Raw genomic sequence first — 12,621 nt, 5'->3', positions numbered from 1 at the left:
CGCGTGCCAAGGTCATGATCCATGTTGCGGCGACTTTTCGAAGAGAAACGGGAAAGCCGCCGCGTCGGCAGAGGAGTGGCCAAGTCGCAAGAGATCGTACGCAGAAGCGCCGGATGTGGCTTTTGCCTAGACTTACTAGACTTAAATACGGTTAGGAATCAAGCGAGCGCAAGGACTAGAAAAGAAGACTAGCCCCTGAATCCTCGCCATTCGCAGGAGGCTAGACAATTTATGCCTGCTCGTGATGACGTATATGGCAACGGTTGACGGGCACTAAGTTGTAAAAAAGCTTAGCGCCGCTATTCCGATGCTTGTCTTTTCGCCGCAAAATTTTTTTAATCGTCCATATCGTTGTCGTTCTCATTGGCGTTTTGAAACCCCGTATTTCGTGCTTTCTTGCCTATTGATTTTTCTACGCCCTAGTAATCCCGGGGCGAAATGTTTAAGAACAGGTGACGGTGTGGATCTCGTGACTTCAGCTCCGCCGGTCCTCACCTCGGTCCACACCTAAGCCCCAAGACTACTACAGTACTTATCTAAGCAGAAGCAAGGCCGAGAGCGACCGGGGAGGTCAAGAAATAGGAAATATTATCGAACAGGCCTAACCCCACGTAATAAGTCGGCAGTTTGCTGTTGGGTAGCAAACGTGTCGTTCCATGTACGCCACTAGAAGAAGTCTCTCGCGTTCGAATTGGTTACCGAAATATAGTAGCGAGGTCCAATGGCGCCCACCTTTTTGCGGAGGGTCGTGTCGACATGTCTGCCCTTTACATAGGCACGCAAGTCGAGACGGGATCGCGGAATTCTGCGGTGTTTTTTCGTGGAGTCGTGTGCAACCGGTGCAACCCAACCATCTGACCTTTTTTTATGGGCTCTCGTGGGATTTTAATGGGCCTATGCGCGGTAGTCGACAGGCCAGACAGGCCAGACCAGGTAGGCCGAAGCTACCGTGGACAGGGCGGTAATCGATGAAACAAGGGTATAAGGGATTGTGTGCTTTAAGCTAGGTACCCACCGATGAATTCATCTCTAACGTTGGCTGCTTAGCCGGGTAGCAGCTAGGTAGTAGCAGGTAAACAGGCGAGAAGTCCTAGTAGCTACGCAAGCTACGTTAGGGTATCAAGCGAGAAGCGGTGATGAGACTCCCCGTACGACTCCCCCGACTCCCCAAGTTTCCCCCAAAGGACTCCCCATATTGAGTACTCCCCTCCTATGACATCAGATGGTAATCTCGTTGGTGAGGCTCATGGCTGACTCCGTCATTCTCACTTTGTTTGCGAGTTCCTATTGTCTAGTCTTGGGTCATCTGAGATTTCGAGTTTCTTTGTGCCCGCTTCGGTAAAGCTGTATGCGTAAATGCGTACATTTCAAAATGCTTGATGGAGGGTAAGATTAATACGTACAATACATAGATGTAGTAAGAAGGTACGTGGATACTTGCGAAGGAAATACCTTAAGAGGCAAAAGATACATCAATTATATGGGACGTACATAATTCGGAATAGGATACGTACATTTATTATGTACGAGGTACCTAACGTACACGTGCAGCTGATTCTTCTGTGTACCAAACTTGCAGTTTTTTTTAGCTTCTTGTCCCCCTGTGTCCCCCATTTTCCTTCCCCATTCCCCCCATTTTTCCCCAACTGCTTTTCCACAAAATGAACCAAACAATCAAAGGGGGGAATGAATAAAACATGAATTATTTCCCGCATTCCCCAGAGAAAAAGATGTCAAAAATCAGAGGAGGCGTGTGCCTCGGGCTGCATAGACATGGGGTCGTCTGACATGAATCCTACATCCGGTTGACCCCAAGGGGGAGCCCCGGATTTGCCAGCTCTCCTCATCCAACGTATCCAATCCAACATTTCCAATCCAACATATCCAACGTACCTTACCAACGTAAATTGGCATCTCGTCTTGTCGGATTTGTCCCGATTTCCCTCGGTTGAAAGCAAGCCACCGGCCTGCCAGACGAAGGAAACATTGAGCAGCCCAACCTGCAGACCCTGCAGCCGAATGCTGTCGTCATACCTATGAACGCGGGTCGAAGGGTTAAAGTCACTCTCGAGCTGCCTATTTTTCTTTTCTTTGCTAGAAGCCCAATTCCAATTTTTGGTTTCCCCTTCCACCCGATTGCCCGCCGCGGATTGCATGCGAGTTCCTCCATTTCGACCAATTCGTTGCTTTCGAACTGTTTTACCCCTGTCCTAATTCGTAGCGTAGTCTTGGTAGCATAGCATGGTCTACGGGAAAGGAACGTGCAGGGTCCAGTAATTCCAGCACTAGATGCGGTAGTCGATGCGGTAGTCGATGAAGTAGCGCCGACGACCTTTCTACTATTTTTATTATGTGCCTTGTTCCTATATTCCCCGTTCGTCACTACCTACTATACAAACTACCTACCTACGACATAGCAAAATAGACGACCCCGAGATACGTCCACTGTCATCGGCTAGATACATGTACCTTACTTACATGTAAATTACATTTGTGGTTCTATTATTTACATGTACCACGTGCATGTACCGTGATACATCAACTACATCATGTATGTAACGTGTGGATGACAGAGTCAAGTATACATTTTCCAAGTATACATTTTCCAAGTATACATTTTCCAAGTATACATTACCCATTACCCATGTCTCCACACATCTAACGTACAATCAGCATCCGCAAGTGTGGACTGACCGACTACAAGGAAGTAATATTAAGTAAGGTAGCGGGCAAGGTAGCAGGTATGATACAAGCAAAGAAAGCTGACTGCTACTGCCTCATTCCTCATTGTTACTGGATTGGCCTCCGAGATCCTTGATAACTTTCCACTTTTGTTTGCGGTTTCCGTCGCTCTCTCCTCCATGTCATGTTCCTGGTTCTACCAGTCAGTCTCGCCTTCTCTAAGCCTTTAGTTGCTTAGTCTCTTTTTAGGTTGTATACCTCTTTATACTTTATACCTTATACTTCATACCTCATACTCATACGTACATATCTTGGCTCGCTATTCCCCTTTGATAATCTCCACGCCCATGCCCACGCCCATACCCACACCCACGCAGTCTCCTCGTGTATATATACTCGAGACTATCCCCAGACCGGCGTGCGCGTTTATTTGAAAGACTTCTTTCTCCTCAGCCTTTTGTCTCGGGGCCAAACTCTGCCGCTCAAGCCACCCACATCATACCTCCTCTCCTTCTCCATACCATACATCTCCCCGACCTAGTTTTGTTTATTATATCCCTCCTCCCTCCCTTCCCTTCCCGTCGGGTCTGGGTGGTCCCGGTAGAGTGTTTCTCATTGCGGGGAAATACCCTCTAGCTCAGTGACTTGACGTCTTATTCTTCCGTTAAATACCACGTCTGCTGTAGCGTATCTCCGTCTATAAAGCAGCCATGGAGGGCGCCTCGAAAGAATGGCCCGCCACATTTGGGCCTAACAACGAGCGTCCGACCTACAGCTCCGAGGAGACTGTTGGTCACGTCAACGGTGGTCGCACGGTTGTGGGCCCGACCGTCGACCAGACCCTCGCCGAAAAGGTTGCCGAGAAGGAAAAGGTTAAGACGGAAACCGGAAAGCGAGAATTAAAGGAAGAAGACTGCGAGAGTGAACTTGGCTTTGCCTTCTCTTGGTGGAAGAAGTGGTGGATTCTCACCGTCATCTTCCTCGTCCAGACTTCGATGAACTTTAACACATCTCTATACTCAAACGGCCTCGAAGGAATATCTGAGGAGTTCGGCGTTAGCAAGCAGGCCGCCCGTCTTGGTGCAGCCATCTTCCTCATTACTTACGCTTTTGGCTGTGAGTTATGGGCCCCTTGGTCTGAAGAGTTCGGCCGGAAACCTATCCTACAGGCTTCTATGTTTCTCGTCAATATTTTCACCCTACCGGTCGCTCTAGCTCCCAACTTTGGCTGCCTGCTAGCTGGAAGAGCCCTCGGAGGTCTTTCTACCGCTGGAGGAAGTGTGACACTTGGTATGGTGGCCGATATGTTCGAAAGCGACAGACAACAATATGCCGTGGCCTACATGTAAGTTCTCCATCCGCTTTGCGTCTGGAATATTAGACGGCTTTCCTCTTCATAACCTCTGATTCAATATGTCGGGGCCGATATAGATGATATGCATACTGACTTCAATTCTTTTGTAGTGTCTTCTCTTCCGTCGGTGGATCTATTCTCGGACCTATCGTAGGCGGTTTCGTAGAGACCCTTCCCCCGCATCAGGCATGGCGGTGGTGTACCTGGATCCAGCTGATCTTCGGCGGAGCTGTGCAGCTGTTGCATCTTTTCACGGTACCCGAGACACGCACGACAATCATGCTCAATAAGATTGCCAAGAAGCGCCGACAGAGTGGCGAGGATCCCAACGTTTACGGCCCCGATGAGATCGAATCTTTCTGGAGTCGATTCACGCTTAAGGAACTCATTTACACCTGGCTCCGCCCTTTCCGCATGTTCCTAACCGAGCCTATTGTGCTGACGCTGTCTCTACTCTCTGGTTTCTCGGATGCCCTCATCTTCATGCAGATCCAGTCGTTCGCTCTAGTCTATCAGCGCTGGAACTTTAACTCTTGGCAGATCGGTCTCGCCTTTGTTCCTATAGGTCTTGGTTATGTATTCGGTTGGCTTCTTTTCCTGCCAGCTTTCAAGCGAAACCAGAGACGTCGCGAGAAACATCCCGAAGACGAGCATGCCCAGTATGAGTCCCGTCTTTCTCTTCTTCTCTGGCTCGTCCCATGCTTGCCTGTCGGCCTCATCATTTTCGCCTGGACGAGCGGTGGTCCGCCGCTACATTGGATCGGCTCTATGTTCGGCACGTGCATAATCGGCATTGCCAACTACGCCATCTACATGGCTACAATTGACTACATGATCTGCGCGTACGGACCTTACTCTGCCTCGGCTACCGGTGGTAACGGTTGGGCGCGTGACTTCTTGGCCGGTGTCCTCACCCTCCCGGCGACTCCCTTCTATACCAACATCGGCGCTGAGAAGGGTCTAAACCTGCAGTACGCGTCAACAATTCTGTTCTGTATCGCATTCGTTTTGGTTATTGCCGTATACGTCATCTACTGGAAGGGCCCGACGCTACGTAAGCGCTCGCCTTTCGCTCAGAGCTTGGCTCAAGGCGCTGCCCAATTTGGCGGTCATGCTCTCAGTCACGTCCACTCCCACCGCCCATCGACAGCGGGAGGCGACACACGACCGCAGACTTCGACAACCCACTCTCGACCCACAACCGCACCAAACGCGCCGACCCTGGAAACCATGCAAAAGCGACCTGGTGACCGCATGTCGGCATCACGACACAACTCGTACTACTCGAGCGCACAGGCTGCAAGTCGCCGTCAGAGCCGACAGGCCAGCCGCAACCCTAGCAGACGAAATAGTACCGATCTCCATCGGAAATCCGAGGATAGCGAGGAGGAAGGAGTTTCTCACCACCATCTCCACCACCGACTCCAGAACCTCAACACCATCGCTTCGTTACCGACGCAACCAACAGAGCCCCGGCCATAGGGCAAGGTCGACTAACATTACCATATTTCACCAACCTATGATGATATGGAAACCTCTTAGAAGATATTACTACATCGCGTCGGAGGGATTGGGCTGTATATGTACATATAATGCACTAACATAAGACATATACAGCAGCATGAAGGGCGGGACGGCGGTGGAGAGTTGCTACACTATGTCTCTAGCAGAGAGTCAATCGTGGTGGATGGGCTCTTCTGTCTTTATTATATACCCCAAGGCACCGGTGTCTTTTCTCACGCGGTGTGCCGGGACTGAAACGTCGGGATGGCATTCCATTGGGCGTTTGCGTGAGGTTTTTTTTTTCTTCGCTGTTCCAAGGAGTGCTCGTCTGCTGGAGTCGGGTTGGCTTCCCTCGGTTCTGATTGGTGGAACAGGGCGTTGAACAGGAGGGTTTCCATATCTACTACTACATTGATGAATGAAAGAGCCCATTTATTTATTACAAAGAAATTCGATTACTTATGTCCCTGCTATCGTATCATTTCGCACTTGCCGACTTCATGTGCGTGTTGTGTGCAGACGCGCACGACACGCAAGTGACCTATGATTATTACTAGCAGCCGAGTCCTACATCTGCAACGCAACATTGCCCAGGTTCCACTCGGGGCCCGATACTAATATTGAAGATTGCTTCGCTGTGGGTTGCTTGTAGAAGCGGAAACAAAGCTATATAGCTCGCCTGTATATTTTGTTTACTTTTTTTTCTCTATCTTATTGTCTTGTCAATTATACTTCAAATACTAAATCATCTTCTTAGACGCCGAGATACGTGATAATGGCGCATGTTACCTACCTGCCTACTTTAGATGGGAGAGACGAATGGAGTAATAGATCTGCAGTAGGTAAAACTTCTGTTCATCGAGATCCATGTCGGGTGTTACTGAACCTCAAATTTTAACGATACCTACCTTTCATATTACTAGGTTAGACATGGTTGTATGCGTATCCCGTATCACGTATCATAAGTAACGCCCACAACGGTACGATGATAGCAATGATTACAACAGGTAATTTCACAAAAAGGAGGCCCATGCAAAATTAATGTGACAGTGTATATATATGTTTCCATCAACTCATACGCGTAAGTTCATCTAGTCTTAGAATTCTACTTCGATTTATATGCCCGTATAAACAGCATTCAAAGCCTCGCGCTGGCTCTCCAATTTGATACCTTAGACGAAGTGCCGCCGAAATTATGAAGCCGTTCCCCCATAAGGTACGCCTCGTCCCGGATCCGAACCTGCCAACCTTCGAATACGCGTAATATGCGCCGCATCAAAATGAGACTTGCCCAGAAGAGTGCAGTAGATGGATAGGCGAGGCGGAATATCAAGACTCGCATTTCCTGAGCTACTTCGGGATTGACATCTAAAATGTGGTGAAGGGTTACCCACGCCATAATCGGAGGCATCGCGATCATCACCAACGATGCTACGATGCCGGGAATGACAAACGCTCGTGTCAAGACACCGATATCGGGCTCTAGCCAGCCGCGACGTAGAACGGCGCGTACGGCATGCGCCGGCCTGCCGCCGTACAGCGTCACAGCCCGGGAACCTAGTTTGAGGTATAGGATACCTAAAGTCCAAGCTTGAATAACCCGGATGGTGTGACCCCCTCGCAAACCCTCGAATCGCCTCGTAGCGTTCGCTCCGGCCGGATACATGTACGTATGCAACGGCATGAGTAGGTAGAGCTCTACCAGAAGCGTGATAAGGAGGGGAAACACGATTAGTAGGACTGTATAAGTATATAACAGCCGGGACGCACGATTCGTGAATTGGATAGCGTGCTGGATTGTCTGACGGTCGAGCATCGAATCCAGCACAGAGGATGTCAAAATTCTTAGTTTGTTGAGCATTGACCGTAGGTGAAAGACAAAGTAGCCCAGTGAGCCGAGAATGTAGACTCCAATACTAAACGCGTAGATATCGTTAGTCCGTATGTGAGAAGGTATAAGAACCTTAAACATGCGCCGGCCAAACACGAGAGGTACAATCGTGAAGCCGACTCCAGTAACAGCTGCGAAAATCCATATGGATAGGATGAATAGGAAGATACGGCTGCGAAAATAGGGAGGGACGTAAACAAATTGGTAATGAGTTCCCGAGTAGAGGTCTGTATCCGGGCGATCTGGCTTGCCGTCTTCCCTCTTATCCTCTTCTGATACGTCAAGGAAAACTGACTGGCCCTTGGGGATTTTGACCTGATCAGACGCTGGCGATCTCACAAAGCGGCCGTCGGGGATGAGTTGTCCCGAGTTGACAAGCTTCCCCTTCCTTTCGTTGTGCGCACTCATCTCCTCGGCGGGAATTTCCGAAGAAGGTTTCGCCCTTCCTCCTTTGAATGTGTCTTGCCACGTTTTCGGGACCACTTCAGTTTCGGCATTGACTTCGAGGAAGATCCGACGCCACCAGGGAAGTTTTCGATAAGGCGAGCTTCCGGGAAGCACTAACGTACCCTCCTCGTCTATGCGTCGCTCGCCGAAGAGGAACCATGTCAGCCGTAGGGCTCTGGCGCACTTTCGGAACCACCAGGTATACATGGCGTGAAGCCCGTCGCTCGGCCTGAAGAACTTGACGGCGAGAGGCATTAGGAAGTTGTAAAAGAGCAGGTCGATCGGGAATTCAAGGACCGGCTCGTTAGAAGAGTAATGGATCGGAAGGACGTTGGGCAAAGTTAGGGATAAGCCCCACACGACACCCCCGAGACAAACTACGACTAACGCTCCATAAACGAAAGCCGAAAATAGTATCTTGCGGAGCTGGGTTGTAACATTGCGCTCGAGGACGTCGCGCACCGGATGAAACTCCGGATCGTCCGGATCGCGGATGAAGTCTAATTTTAATTAGCAAACCTACCTAGGTAGCCGGTAGCTTGAATCGAGGGTTTCTTACATAGAACACCTTTTCGCATAATCTTGCGGCACATAGAAACGAAGAGAGCGAAATGAAACATGTATGCGGTGCCGACGAACCAGTGGACGAAAATGGAAGTGAGCGGATAATTGTAGGTAAATAAAAGACGAGATCTGAGGCTCGTGCCTTCGAAGAGGGGGAGTAACGCGAAGTCTAACAGCAATCCGCAGTACAATGGGAATATCAGCATTTCTATACTGATGATCAAGATCACCTTCATGACGCCGCCGGCTTGATTTAGGAGGTCGATAATGGATGCTTCCCATTCTTGAGCGGCTTGCCCTGTACAAAACGGTGTCCCTCTGGCGAGATAGAACCCGGCTATGACTGACATAGAGACATATCCAGCAAGAATAGCCCATGTCCTGTCGCTCGCGTCCCAATAAGCAAGAACGGGATTTGTAGACGATGACGGTTCGGAAAGACTAAGATTCAACATCCACGACCCTGGCTGCGTTACGATGGTGGGGAGAGCTTTCAGGGATTGTAATGTTGCCGGTACCAGAACGGAAATTATAGACTTGGCCGTAGCCAACTTGGCAACGTAGTCGCCGCCAAAAATATACAGAATGACATGCCCGACAGATGAGAGAGCGTACCGGATCTCGCTTTTTATTATGATAAGGGCCTCATGGCTGACGGCAGAGAAGTTACGCACCTCGCTAACTGAGATGAGCGGAATCTCAGACATGAAACTAGCGAGAACCCGCTTTAGCGCTCTGATGGCAACGTGTCTAGTCTCAATTCTGAGGTCATGTATCAGTTGTTCTCCCTGATCGATTCCTAGAAGTACAGTAAATGCTTCGAGGAGGGTGAATACAATCGTCGAGGTATAACCGACAGCCAGCAGGACGGCGTCTTGAACAAACTTGGACGCGCTGAAAATGATTCTGAGCAGACGAGTCGGATGCGCGACGACCCAAACAGATACGCGACCGAAGTTATATGGAACAAATACGCACGCAAAGATAGAAATAGATACGAGAAAGGCGCAGAAGATGGCGTTTTGGAACAGGCCTGCGATCGGGCCGCGCATACCAATTAATTCCATGATTCCTTCGAAATCTTCGGCATCTTCGACGGCTTCTGGATCGATACCAGCAGCAACGGCAGCTTCGACGACATCTGGGGCCATCTCAATCTCATCTTCACCTTCTCCCTCAATCCCACGATCGTTGTCGAAGAATGGCGCGTTCTGATTCACACCGAAAATATCCACAGCTTCTTCTGGTTCAATTTCATCCAAATGGCCAGCCTCTACGTCGCCCCACATGAAATCGGCTACACGATCCACAATGCTACCGGCCTGTCTCGCCGCAACGACAGCAGGCTCGTTACCATGAGCCGGTTCGACCAAGGCAGTGGAGTCATCGGCGTGGCCGTCTCCCGTAGGATTCTGTAAGCTGATTTCATCAACCATCCTGTCTTCCACAGTCGCCGGCGTGTTGAATCCTGGTTGGAGAGGTACGGTCGTCTGTTCAAAACGTTGTGATTGGTCAACAGCGGTACCGTCGTGAACGGGTCTACTTGGTTGTGACAACCCCGTTCGGTGGATATCGCTATTCACACCTAAATATACTGGTGGAGGTGAGGCTGAATCGCCGGGGCCAGACACATTCTCATGAGAACCATTCGACGGGCCAGAAGGTAGATCGGAAAACGACCAGTTATTATTTGCAAGCCTATTGATAGGTTTGGGGGCCTGAGGACCGTCGGAAGCTGATCTTGGCCTAGTTAAGGGCGGTATGTCTGAAGACGACGCATTTTCGCCAAATTCGCCTCCCCAAGACGCCCAGGGATCTGTCCAGGAATCACTGCCATTTCCGGAAGTCTCAGTAATTTTGCCTTTTCCTTTATCGTGGGGACCCTGGCTCGCTATGGCATCGCCGTCGTCGTTTTCCGCCCACGTCCAACTCGAGTTATCGCTACTAGTCGCGTCAGCTCTGGGCGAGTCCGACTTTGTAGGGGACCGACTTGAGCGCCGTTCCTGGTGAGTTAGAATTGAGCTTCCAATACCGTTCCCCAGATCGAGACTGCTTCCGTCAGCAGCCCTACCAGCAGTTGCCATCGATTGCGTTACGCGGATCCAGTATCGCATACGTTCTTCCAGTCCTTCCTCTCGAATGATTTGGAGGATTCTTCCCTGGTCTCCGCCGGCTTCTCTATAGATCCGTAGATACTCCTTCACCGTACCCTGCGAACTGCCCTCACCATCGAGAATGTCCGAGAGAGTCCGTTCGCTGTTTTTATGCTCGGCTGGGCCAGCCTGAAACTGGTTGCTCTGCTCCTCGAGCCCTGCATTGTGTACGATAGACTCGGCACGACCGCGGTCTTCTTGCTGATCTTCCTGTCTGCCATTGGTATCAAACCGTGGCGCTCGCCGCCGGAATTCGGCAATAGGTCTATGACGAGGGTTCTGTATATCGACAATATCTTGCAGGTGACCTGCTCGATTAGGATCCAAGTCTTGAGTATCATTGTCAGCTATCGGCCCATCCCGTTCTGCAGTGGAGTCTTCATCAGAGTCCACGCCCTCGTCGTCATCTGGACCCAAGTTGCGCGGTGCCGGATTGTTCACGGGTCCGGGCGGCAGAGGAGCCTCGTTTTCTGCTGCGGCGAAAGCAGCGCGCATGTTTATTTCAGGTTGCTGCTGCACCACGTAATCTCGGACTAAGATGATCAGGATAAAACATACGATGACCAGCAAAGTTATAATCTGACCCTCTAGAACAGCGATGATGGTCCGGTTGATGGCAGGGTGTCGCGTGAAGTGTTTGAGGACGGCAACTTCGCTCAATAAAGATGATGGGCGATAAGCGGCAGGCGAGATAGAAAACTGATCGACATTTGTCACGTTCAGGAAATCCTTAGTTCCGTACATTGACTTGTCTGTGGTAGCGGACAAGCCCAATAGTGTAGTGAGCCAAGTTGGAGGGCTTGCGTTCAAAGGTCTCGAGATGGCTCTCAGCAAATTGGACACAGGAATCTGGTCGATGATACCTCCAATACTCGCAGCGGTCGTCGTAGCGGGTAGCAAGGGTGTGGATGCGCATGTAGTCGTGCCCGTGACGGAAAGAGAAGACAGATCGCCTCGGCCTACTGAACTGGCATTCCGAGAATCGAGGATAGGTGGGCTAGGACCGAAACCCTCATCGCTGATCCAGAATAGAAAGGACCAGACGGAACGCATGAGATAGGGAAGCCAGCCAAACCACACGCTAGTGACCAGGATGGCTCTTAACCAGACAAGAACGTTGCGGAAGAAATATTTGGCCATATGGGTGACGAAGATGTACAGAGGTAGTCGCTTGGGCATATTCGGGGAGTATAGCTTGGTGAAGCGGAATGGCGTCTTGCAAAGCTCGCAATGCTTCTTTTGCGAATGTGAGAGCCATTCCATCAAGCAATCCTGATGTACATATTTGATACTGCCGCTGCATTTACAAGGGTAAAAGAGAGGCTCGTCGGTGGTGCCCTCTCCTCGACAAATCCGACAGGTATCGGGATCGATCGAGTCGTTGGTCAAAGGTTTAACTCCCGACGTGGAATTCTCCGCCATAGCATCAGGCTTCGTAACGGATTGCTTCCGTCGCTGAGCGGCGTTGGGGAATTCGGTAAGGTCGGGTAAGAAATCCGTCATCGTAGGCAACGAAATCGGCTTGAAACTAAAACCAGTCGGTGATAGATAAATTGTAATTCTCGCCCAAAGGGCTCTTTTCTTTAGTTTAGACCATGAGATTGCGGTATCGTCGCGCGTGGTGTGGTAGGTCGATTGAAGTTGGAAAAAGAAAAAAACAGACGGTACAAGGTGGTGATAATCGATGCAATTAAACTGCCTGCCAACGGGTGTGAATTACCTTAGCTGGGGCGATAAATTCGAAGTGATTCTTTGTATGTTTGTATGTTTCCGTACCTGATATAGAAGCTACATAGGTAGAAAGTACGTCAAAAAGACTACATATCTTACGTAAGGTAATATCGCTGTGGCAACTATTGTCATCGGAATAGAGCAAAGCCGATGGTACAATACCTAGGGTGGATTACCTAATCTCGTGATAACAGGTATCTAACTAATGTTGCTACACGCAAATACCTGAAAGAAGCATAAACGAGAATCATAGTACGAAGTGCAGCAACAAAATAGATTATGCTATTATTTACGCA

The 12,621-nt window shown here is 49.9% G+C and overlaps 2 protein-coding genes across 2 annotated transcripts; one reads left to right on the top strand and one right to left on the bottom strand.

The window, feature by feature from the left end:
• Nucleotides 1-2,774: 2,774 nt before the first annotated feature.
• Nucleotides 2,775-5,614, top strand: F5Y00DRAFT_160235 (multidrug transporter). The gene is made up of 2 exons (XM_048004688.1): nucleotides 2,775-4,027; nucleotides 4,147-5,614. The coding sequence occupies exons 1-2, from the start codon at nucleotides 3,393-3,395 to the stop codon at nucleotides 5,516-5,518; spliced, it is 2,007 nt and encodes a 668-aa protein (XP_047861872.1). The 5' UTR covers nucleotides 2,775-3,392; the 3' UTR covers nucleotides 5,519-5,614.
• Nucleotides 5,615-6,569: 955 nt separating this feature from the next.
• Nucleotides 6,570-12,429, bottom strand: F5Y00DRAFT_245316 (uncharacterized protein). The gene is made up of 2 exons (XM_048008951.1): nucleotides 8,437-12,429; nucleotides 6,570-8,377 (listed from the first exon to the last, which is right to left on the bottom strand). The coding sequence occupies exons 1-2, from the start codon at nucleotides 12,095-12,097 to the stop codon at nucleotides 6,678-6,680; spliced, it is 5,361 nt and encodes a 1,786-aa protein (XP_047861871.1). The 5' UTR covers nucleotides 12,098-12,429; the 3' UTR covers nucleotides 6,570-6,677.
• Between the last annotated feature and the right edge of the window lie 192 nt (nucleotides 12,430-12,621).

This window comes from Daldinia vernicosa (assembly GCF_022497035.1).
Source record: "Daldinia vernicosa strain CBS 139.73 unplaced genomic scaffold F5Y00scaffold_50, whole genome shotgun sequence".
In the NCBI taxonomy this organism is placed as follows: Eukaryota; Fungi; Ascomycota; class Sordariomycetes; order Xylariales; family Hypoxylaceae; genus Daldinia; species Daldinia vernicosa.
The sequence above is the reverse complement of the archived record's forward strand: the minus strand, read 5'-3'. Positions and strand labels throughout refer to the sequence as shown.